Genomic DNA, 17,558 nt, shown 5'->3' on the forward strand with positions numbered 1-17,558 from the left:
TCCATCAGAAAGAAAACATTCCTTCTTTAATTATTTTTGAAACAGATTTGTACCATTTATATACTATATTCAGTGAATATCATTTTCCCCCATTAATTCAATCTCCTCAAATAACTTTCACACGTTTGTTTTCAATGTGGAACATACTTAGAAATTCAAGGTGTCCCATTAGAAAAGTTTCTATTGCTGGATTGGATGAGCACATAACTATTTCTTCTTTCACGTATACATCTCAGACCTTGCTTCTGTGACGTTCTGTGCATACAGGATAAGGCATTTCCCTGGAGGAGCTTTGGCAGTAAATCTCACTAAATTTACTAGAAACTCATGGATAGAAACTTCAGGAGCTTGAATGGGAAATGAAATATAGCCTAGTGTATGAGCTGGAAATACAGCTTATATGGTTGGTGCTTTCCCTCTGCAATAGAAAAATTTCATGCTTAAAAGTTTAAATCAGTTCCCCTGGATTTTTCCCCACTTGGTTCTCCTATCGCACTTGAAAAAACAGAAGTTATTCTGAACACATATGGCCTATACTAAGCCTGAAGACAATAAGCATCAGTATCAACTATGGAGGTCATATTTTCTCATAAAATGCTATTTAAATTCTACATCATGTGGGACCTGATTCCATGAAGAAAGTCAAAGAGAGAAGTGGCATGTGGGAGAGAAGCAAACACATAAGGTTTTTCAGGATCCTGACCTTAGTAAAGAGCCACTAATTCATTTATTTCACACTATTTTCTGTAAGAGTATATTAAATATGCATGAGAACAGATTTGAGTGGGAGTAAATATTTACTAAGTTCTCTTAGTAAATAATAATAATGACAGTAAAATATCTAAGAAGATGTACAATGCACTAAGAAATAATAAGTGTAATCCCTTTTCATTAAAAATGTTTCACTCCATGAGGCCAGTAATCCAAGACTGTTTCCATAAGACTCTGTTCTTTTAACAGCTGTGGCCATGGTATAAAGTTTCACATTTGGAGCTTGAGTACAATTAAAGTCCTCCTTAACACCTGATGAAATACGTTCCTATTTACTAACTCATCTCAGTAATCAGCTGATCATGAGGATGTTCACAATGCTGTGTCCAGAGACGTATGGAGATTATCTTGGAGTGTGCACTCAGAATGCCTTGGATTGCCTATTATCCCTCCTTAGCTCCTTGTGGAAAAACACACATTCTTCTCCTGCCTCCTTCTGATTTTCTTTTAGGATTAGTTTTATAAAATTGTTTAGAGGCCTCAAGGAGATCACAACCATTTAGTGGAATGCACAGTTTAGAGATTTTAAATTAAAGAGACGAGGCAGGAAAAGAGGGAGTGGAATAAAGATCAGGGCTAATACTGTGAGGGAATGGTTGCAGCGATTTGGAGCTGACTATGGTGGATGCCAAATTTTTGGTCACAATTTTGCCTCATCTTTGCTGAAGCAGGAGTATCCTGATAGCTCCTTCCACACAAGTTTAGGTAAGTATCCCTGTTCCCATTCCAGAGGAAGGACAGCAAGAGACTAGCTGACCAATGACTGCCAATGATTTTAGGATCAGACAGAAATTCTAAAAGAAACAAGAGCTGGTCCCCTCATCTTCTTAATTTCAGACTGGGGTCTAAGCCATGAGGACATACTTTCATGCTTCTATACACACACTCTTTCTTCCTTCTCTTGCTTCTCTCCTTGATAACATTTTTGCAGGCAGGGTGAGGAGTTTTTCATTTGTCCTTTTGTATGATTATCTTCTTCAAATTCTCCTCAAGCGTGATCTCAGTAACCTTTCCCCAGCTCTCTCCATGTTCTAGCTGTCATCTGTCCTGTGTCCAGGCTGAATCCCTCAAGTCACAGCTCAAGACTTGCAACTTGATGTTTGCCAAGATAAATTTATTTCTATCCCTCTGTCTTTTCTGTGAACTAAAAGAAAACAGACAAAACTGTGGAAGGGAATTAAAAAAGACAAGAACACCATGAGGTTCCCCTTGTAAAATTTTCTCCAGATTGATCTTTGTGCAGACAGGCTGATAGAAAAAGAAAGAGAATTGCGGAATGTGTAAGGGATTCCCACTTACGAAACAATTTAAATCAATGTTAGCCTTCATTTCCTCTCTGTGCTTGCTACAGAATAGAAAAATCAGTTCCACTTTGCTTTCCAGTCAATCTCACAATCTGTTTTTCTTGTACCTTCAGTGATGTGCTGCTGGGTTTTAACAGGAGGTTTCTACAGGAAGGATACACCCTGTTATGCGACAAACCTGTGGACCAGCGCTGTGTGGATTAGGCTGTGTTATTTGTTCTCTGCTACGTCTGATTCCTTGGCTAGCTGTTTCAGTTGAAAGCCAGAAAGCACAATTCATTCACTCAGGCTGTGGAAAGTCAGAACTTGAGGCCTGCAACCCAGTCTTCTTGTGTTGGCCGTGACACCGTGTGTCAGGTAAAGGATTGTACTCTGGGCGAATCCTTACTGGTGCGATGTTTTCATCCTAGCTCACAGCAGGGGGATCAAACAGAAGAATGGACTGTAGATAGCTAAAGAGAAAAAGGCTCTGGGAATTTATTACTTTGTTGCTTGTTTGTTTTTTTCACAGAGAGAATAAGAAAGAAAAGGCAGCACCTCTCGGCAGACAGTTATATTAAGTGCAGTTTGCAACAACTGTGTATGAAAAGAAGTTGAAAGGATTTTGATTGTTCACGTAGAAAGGAGACGAAGAAGAGGTAACATGCTAAAAGAGAATTAAAAAGGAAGTGGTTTCAGAAGGTAGCTTGGAAAAGTCTGTTCCGCCTACTCCTAAACTCAGACCTTGGGACTATTCACTTTGATAAAATGTTGAAAACGAATATACAAAATGCAATATTTTTTGCTGCATGTATGACTGACTGTTGAATTCACTGCCACTAGAAATTGTTGACTTAAAATTCATAGTAGAATCAGGCATTTATACAGATATGAAGAATATCATTAATAGTAACAAATAGATGGAGAAAGATAATAAAAGCTGTGCTTAAGTTTCTCTTTTTGAAGAGCCGTACATGGGGAGTAAGCTGCCTGCCAGAGAGTTCTTGCATCTCAGTCAGAAATGTTTTGTGCTTACTTTTGCCACACAGCACTGTGGACCATGGATATGATACAGGGTCACAGTTTATATTATGGCAGCTACGTAGATGGGATTACATTGATGGATTTCGTTTTAGCTTCCCTGGTAATTTTATTAAACACTTGCCAGGGACTGCGACTTGATCCTGTCCAAGAGTTATTCTTATGAAGTGTTTTTGCTTTCCTCTAAAGAAATAAAATACTCTGAAGTTAATCAGGGACCTTGTTTATGCCTTTTTACATGTCATAGGGTCATGTATCTTAGGCTGATGGCAGGATTGCAAATGGAAGCAAAGTGCTCAGAGGCCACTCTAATCTTTGGCATGAGGAATACGGAGGGACAGCAAATAAAGCAGGGCCTATGTTAGATGTGTGGGCAAACACTTTTGAAAAAAATCCTCAGTCTATACTACTTCCTCTTTTCCTATGTGGACCTGGCAAATACTGTTTTATGTTCACTCTAGGTGCTCTGGAAATGATCCTGGGAGTTTTGCCTGCCTGAGGGCCACAGGTTCAGGCCCTTTGTCAATGTACCTGTGAAAATATTTCTTGGGTTCAGCTAAACAAACTGAAATGATCCAAGCTGCCCTTAGTCTTTATTATTGCTCAATCACACCAAGTCCTAAACATAGCTGCTGCTAAAGGAAAGTTTGATAAAGCCTGCCAGCCATGTAAATGCTTTCATACTCTCCTTTAAAATTTCTACTGGAGATAAGTTTATATTTTGTTTGCTTGCTTTACTACTAGGTATCCCCCCCACACACACAGTCACACATACTCCCTCTGCATGACCCTATCTGAGCTCAGATGCCACAGTGACAGGCACAGATAATGCTACCACATGAGATCCCAGCGAAACCTTTCAACACAAGTAACTTCAGGAAGGTGGTTTGTTTGCATTGCCCCAGCAGAATGAAATTCAGCATATCAATAAAAACAAGCAAACAATGTATCTGGGCAGCACATAATTTCAGAGCAGCTTTTAAGTAGTTTTCAAAAAAAAGAGAGAGATAGAGAAGTGGAGCTATCATTTATAAACAGTTTCTTGATTCAAACACACTGTATATATGGATGTCCATATGTGTGATTTTTAACTTGGCCCATACAACAACACAACTACAGGTGGGATTCCCTCCCCCCCTTCCAAAAAAAAAAAAAGTGAACATTTCCAAGTTCATTCTGTTGTAGAAAGAGGGGAAATGGTGTACTCAGAGACCCCACATGTCCAAGATGCAGGAAGTTTAAAAACGAACAGCAAATTGCCTCCCTCCCGCTGATCCATCTGGGGGTCTGAAGTTTTGACCTGAGTTACAAGCAGCGACTGAAACAAGACTGAGGTAAACCTGCCTGGGAGTGCAGACCCTATGGCCTTTGCTGTAGCTCCAGCCCAGAAGCAAACTGCAGGACAGAGCTGTGACAGGTGGAACTGAAGGAGATGGGAAAAAAAATGCCCTCTTCCCCTCCCACACCCCTTCCATACACACACACACTGTCTCCAGGTAAAAGGAAAAAGAAAAAAGCTGAGAAATCCCCTTTTTGGATGAAGGGAGCTTTGGACGCCTGAGACAGCCCTGCGCTGGACATACTAATGCTTATGTGTCCCAGACGCGTCACAGTGCAGCAGCAGATTTGGACGATAAAGTGGCCACATCTCAATGGCAGAGAGGCTCCTGTGGGACAGGGCAAATCCATCACACAGGATTGCCCCACACGGGGCCAGGGAGCCCTGGCATGGTTTGAGCAGTGGTGTTTGCCTTCTTAGCAAAGACAGCCCAGGCCAGGGCGCTTCTCTGTGCCCAGGGCTGCGGGTGGTGCTGCACAGCCCTTGCAGGCAGGGTGAGCTACAGTCCCCCTGCTCCATCCCCCCCCCCCCCCCCCGCCAGGTTCTCCTTGGCATATCTCTTTTGCCATATTCAGCACTTTTCCTTTTAATGCTGCTTCCCCTCCCCCCACCTTGAAGTTTCTCAATCCTGACCAGCAGTTTCAGTGCCATCCCTTCAAATGTCACTTGTGATCCCCTCCTTCCCCAAGGTCCCCCCTCCCCAAATCACGCTTAAAAAAAAATCACCATTGCCAGCATATCTTTCCATCTTAATCTTGAGCAACGCAGCCACCCTCGCTGAAATGGGCCCACAGCAAAGCTCGGTGGAGGTTGCATCGGGGGAAAGTCGCAGGACGGCAGGGCCGGGCTGGACTGCTGTGGCACCCTGGGTGTCTCAGTCTGTTGGACCAGCAGTCTGATGCTTCACGATGGCCCTGGAGGAGCCAGCCAGCTTGAACTCTTGAGAAAGATGTTTTGTGCCCTACAGTGGCTTCCCAGAAAAGGAGTCTCCGGGCTAGGCTGCCAAATGAGATGGAAGTAGCTGTTTAGAAAATACTGATAAATATCCATTTTCATATACACATATCTGTGTGTATGTATATATATATGTATGCATGTGTGTATGTATATACGTGTATGCATGCACACACCTGTATACGTGTATCTGTGTGTGTGTGCATATATATATATATATGTGTGTGTGTGTGTGTGTGTGCGTGTGTGTGCGCGAACGAACGTGTGTGTGCATGTATGCGTGTATACAAGTCCTTGCCAGTCCCAGCAGCCCGCCACGAGTCAGGAGAAGAGGCGCGCAGGGGTGCGGCCGCCTGCGCGCGGGGCCGCGGAGCCCGGCGGCGGTGCGGGCCCGCCGGGCAGGGCGGGCGCCCGGCTCAGCTCCCCGCGACGGCCGCGCCGCGCCGCGCCGAGCACCGCCAGCGGCGGAGGATCGGGCCCGCGGGGCCGGGGCCGGGCGGCGCTCCCAGAGCGGGGGCCGGGCTGGATCGGAGCCGGCGAGGACGCAGCTGGGTTTAACTGGGAATGTCCCCAATTGCCCCAGCCGCTCAGGGCAGAAAGCGGAGCTGCCGCTCCACAAAACAGACTTCACAACATCCGCCTAAAAAAAGGAAAATGGGGAGGGTCATGTTGGGATAGGGTTTTTTTTTCTTTTTTTCCTTTCTTTTTCAGCGCACATATCAGATCATGGTAATTTGGGTGCTACGAATATAAGACGAAAATACACCTAATTCCGTCGTCATATAGATATAATATATTTCACTCTCACCACATAAATACAAAACATCCAAATATCCAAAACATCCAGAACAAAAGTTAGTAGCAAGGGCTCAGCGCTCGATTCATTCATTATTTTTTTCCACTAGTTGCCTAGAAACTTCAGACGTAAATAATTTACAATAAAATTACTGTTTTCTTTTCTGTCCAGCTCCTTCTGTCCAGTTCTGATCTATAATTAATTCTATATACTACAGCAACCATTCCACTTTTTGTAATTTTTTTTGGTTACAGTTTGGTGGCACGTATTTATACAGTTTGTAAACGCCATGTGTTAAAGTTTAAAGAAAGAAAAGAAACTTAAAACCAAAGCAAAGAAAAATTTCCCCAAAGAACTAGCTAAGTACAGAATCCCTTTTCTGGCAAATTCAAGTACTGAAATTGAACAGGAAATCGATCCGGAATACTAGAAGATGAAATACACATCTTTGTGGAGAAAATGGCAGTAAAAATCATGAAGAAAAAAAGATCGTTACATAGATGTATTTTAAAGTACAAAATAATAACAAAAGATACGCTTTTTATATTTTACGTTCGTTTTAATTGACGTGTGAGCAATATGCGAGAGGGTTATTTTAGGAGGAAGAAAGGCTAAAGATTTTTTGAATTAGATGCACTCTGAAAGTATTTGGAAAAATCAAATAGAAAAAAATTACCATCACAACATATCTGGGTGCAAATCGAGTCCCGACTTCCGTTATTTACGTGCAGATTTTCTTTTGCAGGTAAGGTCCGAAGGACTAACCCGTGGGACTACAAAAAGGGGCGTTGTGATATCTCGAAAGGAGACACTGTTTCATTCACAATCTCTACAGCCACTGGTTTCTGTCTCCCCGCTTCATGCACATATTTTCAAGGCAGTCCGTTCCGGCCCTTCTCACATTCAAAAATTAACATGAAAAATAAAAGTTGCTGGACGTTTTCCTGGCTGGTCTTACGGGCAAACAGCAAGGATGTTACCCGGCTACTGTAGTGCAGTGAGTGTGTTTAAAACGGGGCGACACACATGGAGCCCCCAAACCTTTGTGCTTAAGGGTCACTGAAGTCTGGAAAAACCCCGGACACCACCTGGCAGCTCCATCTTCCTCTCTCTGAAATCCTTCTCCCTCCCTGGGCATCGGCTAGAGTCGGTCCGAAGCAGCCCGGCCGAACCGCCCCCCCCGTCCCCTCTCCCTCTCTGTCCCTTTCCTAACGGTGTTAAAGCAAACGAACAAACGAACAAACACCCCCAAACGGACAAGCAGCCCCCCAGGCGGCGGGCCCGGGATTGCCGCGGAGGCCGCCCCGCTCCGCTGGGGCTCGGGCAGGCGAGGCCCCCGCGGGCACCGCAGCCCCCGGCGCCGGCCCCGGCCGCCGCCTGGCCCCGCGGGCGAGGGGCCCCGCTCGGCTCCGCGGCGGCCCGCGGAGGGCAGCCGCGCCGCGGGGCTGAGGCGGCAGGGAGGCAGGGAGGGAGGCAGGGGGCTGCCGGCAGGCGCCGCGCCGTCTGTCCCATAAATATCGCCACAAATAGATACTATAAATATAAATACGGAGAAGTTACTTAGAGTCAGTCCAGTGCTTTTTTCTCAGCGCTTTCTTTATTGTTGGTCCGGGAGTAGGGCTCGAAGGCGGACGAGCTCAGGTAGCGGGCCGACAGTTCCTGCAAGTTGCCCGCCAGCGAGCCGGCCATGGCCAGGGGCGCGGAGGAGAGCCGGCCGGCCACCGAGCCCAGCAGCGTGGGCACCGGCAGCCCGAAGAGGCCGTGCCCGGCGGCGGCCGAGCCGTGCAGCGCCGCCGGCGGGGGCGGCCCCGCCGCGCTGCTGGCGGCCGGCGGGTGCGGGGAGCCGCCGGCGGGCGCCGCGCCCGCGCCGCCGCTGCCCGGGGCCAGGCTGGGCCCGCGCAGGGCCGAGCCCAGGGCGCCGGTGGCGCAGGGCGGCAGGAGGCCGGGCAGCCCCGGCGGGGAGAGCAGCCGGCCTTGCTCCAGGAGCCGCAGGACGCTGCAGGTGGCGGCGGTCTCGGACACCACCGAGCGCAGCTCGGAGTCCTTGCCCTGGTCCTTTTTCTGCTTGGTGCGCCGGTTCTGGAACCAGACCTTTACCTGCAGGCCGGGGAGAGAGGCAGGGTCAGCGGGCAGGGAGGGACAGCCCCCCCGACAGATGCCCTGGGCCCCCGTGCCCTGCCCGGCCCTGCCCGGCCCTGCGCGGCCCCGCGGCGGGCGGCAGCTCGCCGGGCAGGGGCGCTCCGCCGTGGGGCGCGCAGTCGGGGGCGGGTGGGGGCTGAGGGGAAGCCCGGGGGAGAGGGAGAGAAGGACTTCAGCCGGGCAGCCGTGAGGCACTTCTTAGCAGGGAGGATTTTAAAAACGCACAAAGCGACTCCCCATGGCCTGTCTGCTCCTCCCTTTGGGGTGCCCCCCGTAGGGGTAGCAAAGGGGAATTTGGAAGCCCTTAGCTCATGTTATCTTATTCTGTCTTACTGTTGCTTATTCCATTTTACTTCGTCTAATTTTATTTTATGTCAGTGGCTTCCGGGGAGCCGAATATGGCCCTTTCTCTATCGTTTTATTCTAAGCCAGCTAAGGGTGAAGTCGGTGGCATGCCCGCGGCAGTACCGCAGGCTGGGGACCGCGCAGCCCCAGGCCCGCCGCAGCAGCCGCCCCCGTTCGCCCGGGGCCGGGCAGCTCGCTCGGAGGGACCCCCACACGCTGCCCATCCGGGCTGCTTCTCGCTTAGGTCAGGTTGCACTTCCTGGGTCTAATAACAGCTCTGCGCTTCTTTCCAGATCTCCTGGCCTGGACAGTCTCTCTCCCCTTAAAAACCGTTTAAACAGTCCTCAACATAAAAAACAAACAAAAAAACAAAACCCCCAAAACCCCAAACTCTACCCCCCCCAAAACAAAACAAAACAAAACAAAAAAACTCATCGCGGTTTCTGTAACCTACGAGCTATTGAACTTATCATTCATATCCGGCAGGGGAAATAAAAAAGCTAATTAGCTTGTCAGGGGAATTTATTGTTCTATGATATTTTGCAGAAATATCAAACCGACTTTTAGAAGTTTGTTCTTTTTAGATGCTTCCCTGCACTTTCACACAGTTTTAATACGTCTGACTGTCCCCTCACTGAGGATATTCTCCACTGCAGGACAGACCGGTGATTCTCCCCCTCGAAAATACGACCCGGACTCGAAATACGGCCGAAACTTCAGTCCCATTCCTTGATTTATTGCGCCCAACAGTACGCAGAAAACGGAGATCAGACGAAGTGTCTCTGACTCAGCGGCCCTTAGGGGAGGGCAGCTAAACCCCCCGGGGTTTGGCAGCTATTTTCCACTCGCTGCTGGTTCCCCTCCTCGCTGTCCCCCTCTGTAACAATGCGGCTGCGCGGACGGCGGGGCACCCCGCGGAGCGGGAGCGCAGCCCGGGCCGCAGGACTCCCGGCGGGGCCGGGGCGGTTCCCCGAGGACTGACCGTGGCGAGCAGCCGGGCCAGCCCGGGAGGGTTTGGCTTCGTGGCCAGACTCCCCACGGACCTTGCGGGGCAGCCCTGCGGTGTGCAAGGGCCGGGCGGGTGTGCAGACACTCGCGGCCGCGAGAGAGGCTCGCCTCGGGCTGTGCGCGGGGACACGCGTGTCCGCGGCTCGGGCACGGCGCGCTCACGGCAAGAGCAAGGGCAGTGGTGCCGGGGCAAGGCCCTGGCCACACAGCGGCCCTAGCGTCCCCCTGCTGCTCCGGGGATCCCTCCTTCCTACGACAGCTCCCCTCCACGGGGCTCCCCCTCCCCGGCTGCCCTCTAGTTACACCTATTTTCTAACGTCTGCGATCAGCGCGCCCGCCGGGCTGTGTCAGCCCGGCATCCCCCCGAGCTCCAGCACAGGGCTGCCGGCCCCCTTGCGTGTCACGCGTGGGCACCCTCGGAGGCAGCCCGCGCCTCGCCAGCTGGCCTGCGCCGCTGGCGGCCAGCGCCCGGAGCCTGCGTGTTTGCGCGCAAGGGGCGCGCAGGGGCGGCCCAGCCTTGGGGTTCTGCGCGCCGGGGAGAGGGCCGGGCCGGGCCGGGGGGGCTGCCCCCGCCTTTACGCCTCGGCGGGGCCGCGGAGGGAGCCGGGGCCGGCGCGGCGCGGGGCGGGGCAGGGCAGGGCAGGGCAGGGCAGGGCAGGGCAGGGCAGGGCGGGCGCCGGAGCGGGGCGCCGGGGCTCCCCTCTCTCTGGGGCTACCTGAGTCTCGGAGAGATTGAGCTGCCGGGCGAGCTCGGTGCGCTCCCGCCCCACGACGTACTGGCACCGCTGGAACTCCATCTCCAGGCGGTAGAGCTGCTCGGCCGTGAAGGAGGTGCGGGTCCGCTTGGGACGGTCCAGATCAAGCCCCTTAGGCAGAATAATCTCTCTGATTGAACCTTTGGCATCTGGCAAAGAAAGGCGCAGTCAGCTTTACACCCATGCAACCCTCCTCCTTTTTTTCTTTTCTTTTTATTTTTTTCCGAGGGAGGTAGAAAGTGCCGCCGCCAGCGCTTTCGAGACTGAGACCCAAGACAGGATGAGCAGGGGTCCTGAGATTGCGGCACTGCACCTGGCCACTACACCCAAGGAAGGAAAAAAACAACAGAGAAAGGAGGAGGGGGCGATGGGGCCCAGGGGTCTGGAAATAATCCCCTCAGCCCATTTAAAATTGCCTTGAATACATTGTACTGACAGTACGACACTGCGGCATCACCCACGGCCCTTCCGGGAGGCTGGGGAGGGATCCTCCAGGCCGGGCTTTGTGACTGTAGGGCTACTCTTTGTTCCCCCTGAGCTCCGGGCTGGAGTGTGCTGAACACCCTCTGCCCCCGTCACCCCTCAACATATAAAACCCTCTTATTATTTTTTTAAACAAGTCTCACATGAGAGGGAGAGGAAAAAAAAAAAAACAGACGGAAGCTTTCTGGGCACAAGCATCGGCTGCCCCAAGCTGGCTGATTTCCCACCCTGAATCTGGGGGCATCTCCAGCCCACCCAGCATCCCAGGGAAAGCATCGCCGTGGTCGCTTCTCTGGGTTTTAAAATAACAGGAAAGCAAGGAGGGAAAAACCAAAACAATGCACCGAACAACCCGCAGAAACCTCACTCCCCTGGCAGCACCGACCGAAAGAAAGCAGGACAAATCTTATTAACTCGACTGTCAAGCTAGAGCCAGATTCATGTTACATTAAAGCCTTCCCAACTTTGCTTTCTGTAATTTTATCTCCTCGATACGTTTTAAATCAGAGACAACCACATCGTTTTAATCTGACTCCTCTCTGGGTCAATCGGTCACGCAAGGATTAATTATTATTTACAAGGCCCGCTTTACACTATTTTTGTTCTGATTTTGTTCTCTCCTTCCTTCCCCAAAACGCATTTTAATAAAACCAAAATTTCTCCAGGCAATTCTTTTGGGGGCAATTGAAATGATTTAATTAGTTTAGATGCGGAAGGAGACGGGCAGTAGGCGAAAACAAAACGTGTTACTACATTAAAAAAAATCCTTCATCTTTCCTCCACTGATTTTAAGGCTCTTTGGAGGGTGATTATTCACAAATATCGCTTTTGCGCGGATGCTGGGCGCAGAGAGAGAGGGGACAGCGGGAGCCCTTCCCCTGCGGAGAGGTCCTCGCCGCCCGCCGACGAGCGCAGGCGGCGCGGGGCGAAGCGCGCTGCGGGACGCGGCAGCGGCTGGTGGCGGGCGGCATGTGCGGGCGCGGACGGGGCGCGGAAGGGGCGCGGGCGCGGGCGGCGGGAGCGGAGCCGGGGCGCGGGCGGCCCTTGCGGGGAGCGGTGGCAGCGCCGGCTCCCTGCGGGGAAAGGCGCCCTTCGGGAGCGCCGCATCCGCACCAGCTGCGAGGAAGAAATTTCGCTGCAGCGGCTGCTGGAGTTTGAACGGCACAAAGAAAAGCTGGGAAACAAATATAACGCGGCTTAACTTTCCCCGTGCGCTGTTGGCGTAAATTCACAGGAGGAGATGAAATAAAGCAGCGCTCTGGAGCAGCGATAGACTTCAGAGCACCCAGACTGGAAACGCGGCACACGGGGATTTTCCCCCTGGGCCCGTAGGAAGGTCATTAAACCTTGGGACAAACCAAAGCCAAACAAACAAAATAAACAAATCCCGCGGGCATGAATACAGATCACCTTCCTCCACCCTCCCGAAATATCTCAAACTCGTACCTCTAACTAGGATCCTTCTGCAATAGTCCGGATCAGCCGAACTAGGTTTACTTTTATTACAATCTTCCGTAGCTGCAGAGGCAGAAAAAGTCCCTTGCTGATCCTTCAAAAAAGAAGTAGAAATATTTCCTTCAGACCCTTTGCTTTCCTTGACCTCTTTATGTCCATTCTTCGAAACCCGGTTAGGTTCAGTCTCTGAACTGCATCTAACGTCCATTTTGTCTTGTTTCCCAAACATGTAGTGCAATAAAAAAAAAAAAAAAAAGGAGGAGAAGACGACGACGAAGTCTGTGCTGGATATTGCACGGCTTAGGGTCAGGTCGGTGGGGATCTGTAAAGCACCTTGAGTAAAGAAGGTCGGGTTTTATCCCACTGGAAAAGCAGCGGCTTCTTCAGTCCCAGCGTCCTAATGTGACTGTCCAGCTTCCCAGAGCGCCCAGTGATCAGGTACTCAACAGTACAACTCTAAAATGATTTAATGTCTGCCTTATTACAGAGACATGTAGTTGTTAGACACACAGAGGGACGCGCACTCGCTGTTTCAATTGATTACGGGTAATTTTGCAGCCTCCACATTTAGGTTACCTCATGAATACACTAAATTGTTTGGATAATATATCAGATCGTAATGGATGGTTTGTGTGCTTGTCCCCAATCAAGTAGAGTTTAGCCAGTGAATAAACTGAAATGATTGGTCTTGCTTTCAGGAAACACACAATCAAAAGACTGAGACTTCCAAAAAAAAAAAAAAAAAAAGGAGAGAGAGAGAGAAAAGGGGGGGAGAGAGAGGGGGGAAAAAAAAAACTTTTGACAAGATTCACCCTGAATTGTTAGCACCATTAGCAGCCATTATTAACTTTCTTCAGTATGCCTTTGACCTCCCGATTATATAGTGGCTTTCTCCAAAGCACGCCAAATAAATCTGAATAAAGCTGCTAGGAAGGGGTGGAAAAATGTAGTTGTAGGAGAAAAGAAAAACCCACCCTGAATTCTAAACAAACAAACAGATCACCAGCACGCACATATACGAAAAGTTCTTCCTTTAAGAAAATTTGTTCAAACAAGTAGGGTATTTTGGCCAGCAGAAAACCTCTCTAACACATCTCCCCACAGACAGCCATCTTAAACTCCTACCTCTCCTTATTTCAGTCCAGATACTTGCTTTTTGTGCCTCTCCCTCTGTGTGTGTGCGTGTGTGTATGTGCATGTATGTGTGCTAATTCTGCACCTTCACAAACACTGAACCTATTCGCAGAGCCTGCTCATTGAAAAAAAAAAGCCAGCTTTGTGTGCAGTAGATCCAGGAGGGGGGAGAAAGAGAGAGGGGGAGAAAGAGAGAGAGAGAGAGAGAGAGAGAGATAGCCCATGAAAAATCTCAACTGCGTGATCCACTAACGGGGAAGAAAGTTTTACTCTAGCTATTTCATTGTCTCTGCTACAATATCTTTGAGAACCGCAACAGCCAGTAATCCAATAAGACCATTGATTAGGCTACAATGATTCAATTCAGGCAAATGGCCTTGTGCAAAGAGCTTGCTCCAGTCCTTCTTGTCACCTTGCAGGGCAGAAGCCCTCTTCATGCTGCTCTCCTTATTCATTCCTTTATGGGAAATGTAGAGCAAAAGGAGTGAAAGATGGCAATTATCTAATTGGACTATTAACAAACAATTCTCTGAGTGTGGCTGTCTGGCAGTGGTTCTTGGGTGAGGTGAAAGGCCACATGTTGCACTGGCCCCATTCACAAAGAGTTTAGGGGCCTGAGAGAGAGAGAAAGAATTTTCCCTGAGAATTTTTCACACAAACCCTGGAGTATCCATCAGGCATGCTCCTCTCTGCCTCATCCTCTGCCTGGTAGGGCTGCTGCCTGGGAATTTTACCCACCTGAAACAGGCTGGGGGAGCCATCCAGACGTTTTATTGCGGAATATCACCAGTCAAAATTAGAATGCAGGGCCCTTCCCAGTGCTGTGCACTGCAGCTGCTCGGCCCCACAGGACCATTCTGCTCCCATTTAAGGGCTAACAGCCTTCACCTCACAGGCCCTGCTCTTTGTCCAAGCCGGCGTAACCAAGTGAAGGATCCAGCACCGTGCAATAGGTGTAAATGGGGATTCCAAGCAGAAAAGAAAAAACAGAACAGAACAGAACAGGAAAGGAAAGGAAAGGAAAGGAAAGGAAAGGAAAGGGAAAAAGGAAAGGAAAGGAAAGGAAAGGAAAGGAAAGGAAAGGAAAGGAAAGGAAAGGAAAGGGAAAAAGGAAAGGAAAGGAAAGGAAAGGAAAGGAAAGGGAAAAAGGAAAGGAAAGGAAAGGAAAGGAAAGGGAAAAAGGAAAGGAAAGGAAAGGAAAGGAAAGGAAAGGAAAGGAAAGGGAAAAAGGAAAGAAAAAGAGAAAAATGAAACAGAAAGAAAAAGAGAAAAAGGAAAAGGAAATAAAAGAACAGACTGTTCACAAACATCGCAGAGGACAGGTCCCTTAACACTTTTCCACAAATCACAAAATAATTTATTTTTACTATTATTCTCTGAAAAGTCAACTTCAGATTGAGAAGGTGCCGCTGCATTCTTAATCAGTCCCTGTCCTTCCATATATGTTTAAACATATCACTGGATACGGAATAATACGGACCAGCTTTTATTTCTCCTTACAGCAATTGTAGCTCAGCAATCTCTGGTGGTTTGTTGTTATTAGTTACTACTTGTATGGCAGTCATACCCAGAGGCCCCAAATAAAGCACAGCCCCACTCTGCAAGGCTCCATGCAGATATAGAGAGAGGGTAGAATGAGTTCATTTCTTCCACGAATTTGCAATGTTGTATGAAAGCCTGTTGTGTGAAGGGATGCTAATAAAACAGTACATTTAAGAGAGACTTGGTCATTTCAGGGGAGGTGCAACAAGTGGATGGAGATTAGGAAGAACATCTACATGTAGCTGAAGGCTTGCAGTTAGCAGGTGGTAAGCTTCGTGTCTGTGATGTACATAAATATGTGTGTGTGTGTGTGCACGTGTGTGTATGTATAGGCAAGGTAGTATCAACAGTCCTGGCTGGACATATTTGTTTAATGCTAAACAAAACAAAGTTCTGTTTCAAACATTTTTATTTAACAATTTTTTTTTAGACAAAATAGGCATAATGATTTCCATAAAAGGTCTGCTGTGAAACAGAGAGAGCAATTAAATTATATTTGTATAGGTGTGTGGGAGTATGTATGACATTTCTCCCCATGTTTTTCATTATGGTAGTGTCTGGGCATATATGCCATAATAATAAACATGCAGCTATTGAACTCAATTACACTGTTTGAAGCAGAATATCTGGTATTAAACCATTGCATTCGTGTGATATTCCTCGGGCTTTTTTTTTTGCAATGAGGACCTGATTCAAAGTCTAGTGAAGTCCAGGGGAATTCTGTCCTATGTGTAGTGTCTTAATGACAGCATTACAAATCCCATTTTTTCCATAGAAATCAGTGCTATAAAAAGGCTTTCCCCTATTAGATCAATTAAATTTTCTTTCATACATTATGAGCACACAGCACTGTTGAGGATCTGGAAATTCAAGTGACAAGTCTAATCCTGCAGCAAACTTGTGGTGAGCAGACAATTTCATCTCCATGCAGCTCAGTTACTTTAATTAATGTCCACTCATCTGCAACAAATGACAAAATCCAGAACAGCATTTGGAATTCAAATACCTATGAGGTCGACATTTTCACTAGTCTAGTAGTCAAGAAACTTCCTTTCCCCTATTTTCATTTATTTTTTCACTAATAGACTTAAAATAAAACATTGTTCTGTATTATGTTCTTTCAAGACTTGAAATAAGGGTCTTTACTGTTTCCTTCTTACTGTCATAACTCCAGGAATCTCCATAGCTTCAGCACACTGAAGTCTGCACTGATGTGCCACTGGATAAGAAGATTTAGGGACAGACCCTATTATCTCTTTTGCTTTAAAAAAGTATTTAAAAATGACTTAGCACGTTGCACATGTACTCACTGATTGTACTTTGCTATGTATCTTGTTACTTTTCAGAAGCAGTTTTATTCACTTTGTATTACTGATTGTTCTCAAATCCTTTTCTGTATTACAGAAACTATGAAAAAATATATACCTTATTATAAAATTGCATATGGTTTAAGAAAAAAAAGTGTGTTTCTCAGTGATTGCCATTATTTTTATTATATTTGTCCCTATTTCACAATCTTTTACTGAATGGGTATGGAAAAAACATAATTGCTATTACTTCCTAAACTGTTCTTTGTCAATGAAATATTTCTGTCATGAATGCTATTTAGGGTGTCACATGATCAAGCTGGTTGTTGCAATCTGAAAATGATGCTAAGTTGCTATTGAGCTTCAGTGCATATGCCTGAAGTTAAAAGATTCAGCAAAAGGATCCTGTATTTACTTTACTTAATTTACTGTATAGCATGGATTCCTATCCAAATAATATTTCCTAAGAGTACAAGCTTTTGTCCACTTGAAGAGCCTGGTATTGTTCTCCTTTGCCATCCTTGCACTACAGAGTCATCCTAATAGATTTTTTTGTGGTGGGAGTTTACAGGTCTCAGCTGAAGAGGATAATGGAGCCAGCACAGCACTCACGAGGACTTAAAAAAGGTAGGTTAGGTTAAATATCTAATAACCTGGTGTGCCGTCTGTGATAGGAACCCATTACTGGTTAGTAGGGGAGAGTGTAAGAAGAGAAGTACTCCCCCAGCACACTGCCAGCCCTGAGCCAAAAATTCATGACTCAGAGATCTTCTGAGTCAGAAGAGGTATCTTATGTTTAATGGCCCTAAAAAGATTTTTCTTCCATTAATTTGCCTAATCAGTTTTGATTCTGATTATTTGCTTTTGAACTTCCAGATACATTTGCAAACAGTTGGCTGCTAGTTAAATTTTTTGGATGCATGTTCAGCACAGGGGAAATGAACTGGTACCTTGGGCCCTGAACACTTTCTAGTTATTTCCAATTAACAGAAAATATGGTAGAGTTACCCATAATGATATATATTTGTGGAAGTGTCAGGGAATTTCCTATCCCACTTCCAACACCCTTGATCATTGTGAAAGGCAAATGAAGGAGAAACAGGAATAAAAACTAATTACTAGTGCAAATACACTAGTGTTTCTAGTGGACGGAAAGTTTACACCCAGTGTGAGCAACGCTTTCTGTGTGCTGAGAAGATTGTCTTC

General features: G+C 47.6%; 1 protein-coding gene across 1 annotated transcript; it reads right to left on the reverse strand.

Annotated features, from left to right (window-relative positions):
* Positions 1 to 7,750: 7,750 nt before the first annotated feature.
* Positions 7,751 to 12,598, reverse strand: VAX1 (ventral anterior homeobox 1). The gene is made up of 3 exons (XM_067299563.1): positions 12,361 to 12,598; positions 10,393 to 10,580; positions 7,751 to 8,281 (listed from the first exon to the last, which is right to left on the reverse strand). The coding sequence occupies exons 1-3, from the start codon at positions 12,596 to 12,598 to the stop codon at positions 7,751 to 7,753; spliced, it is 957 nt and encodes a 318-aa protein (XP_067155664.1).
* Between the last annotated feature and the right edge of the window lie 4,960 nt (positions 12,599 to 17,558).

This window comes from Apteryx mantelli, chromosome 7 (assembly GCF_036417845.1).
Source record: "Apteryx mantelli isolate bAptMan1 chromosome 7, bAptMan1.hap1, whole genome shotgun sequence".
NCBI classification, from domain to species: domain Eukaryota; kingdom Metazoa; phylum Chordata; class Aves; order Apterygiformes; family Apterygidae; genus Apteryx; species Apteryx mantelli.

What these genes read in the sequence shown, in the direction of transcription:
- VAX1 (XM_067299563.1), bottom strand. Translation starts at nt 12,598, where the DNA reads ATGTTTGGGAAACAAGACAAAATGGACGTTAGATGCAGTTCAGAGACT. An exon ending in CAGAAGGATCCTAGTTAGAG is followed by an intron (nt 10,581 to 12,360) that starts GTACGAGTTTGA and finishes TTTCTTTGCCAG; the next exon opens with ATGCCAAAGGTTCAATCAGA. An exon ending in TCAATCTCTCCGAGACTCAG is followed by an intron (nt 8,282 to 10,392) that starts GTAGCCCCAGAG and finishes CCCGGCCTGCAG; the next exon opens with GTAAAGGTCTGGTTCCAGAA.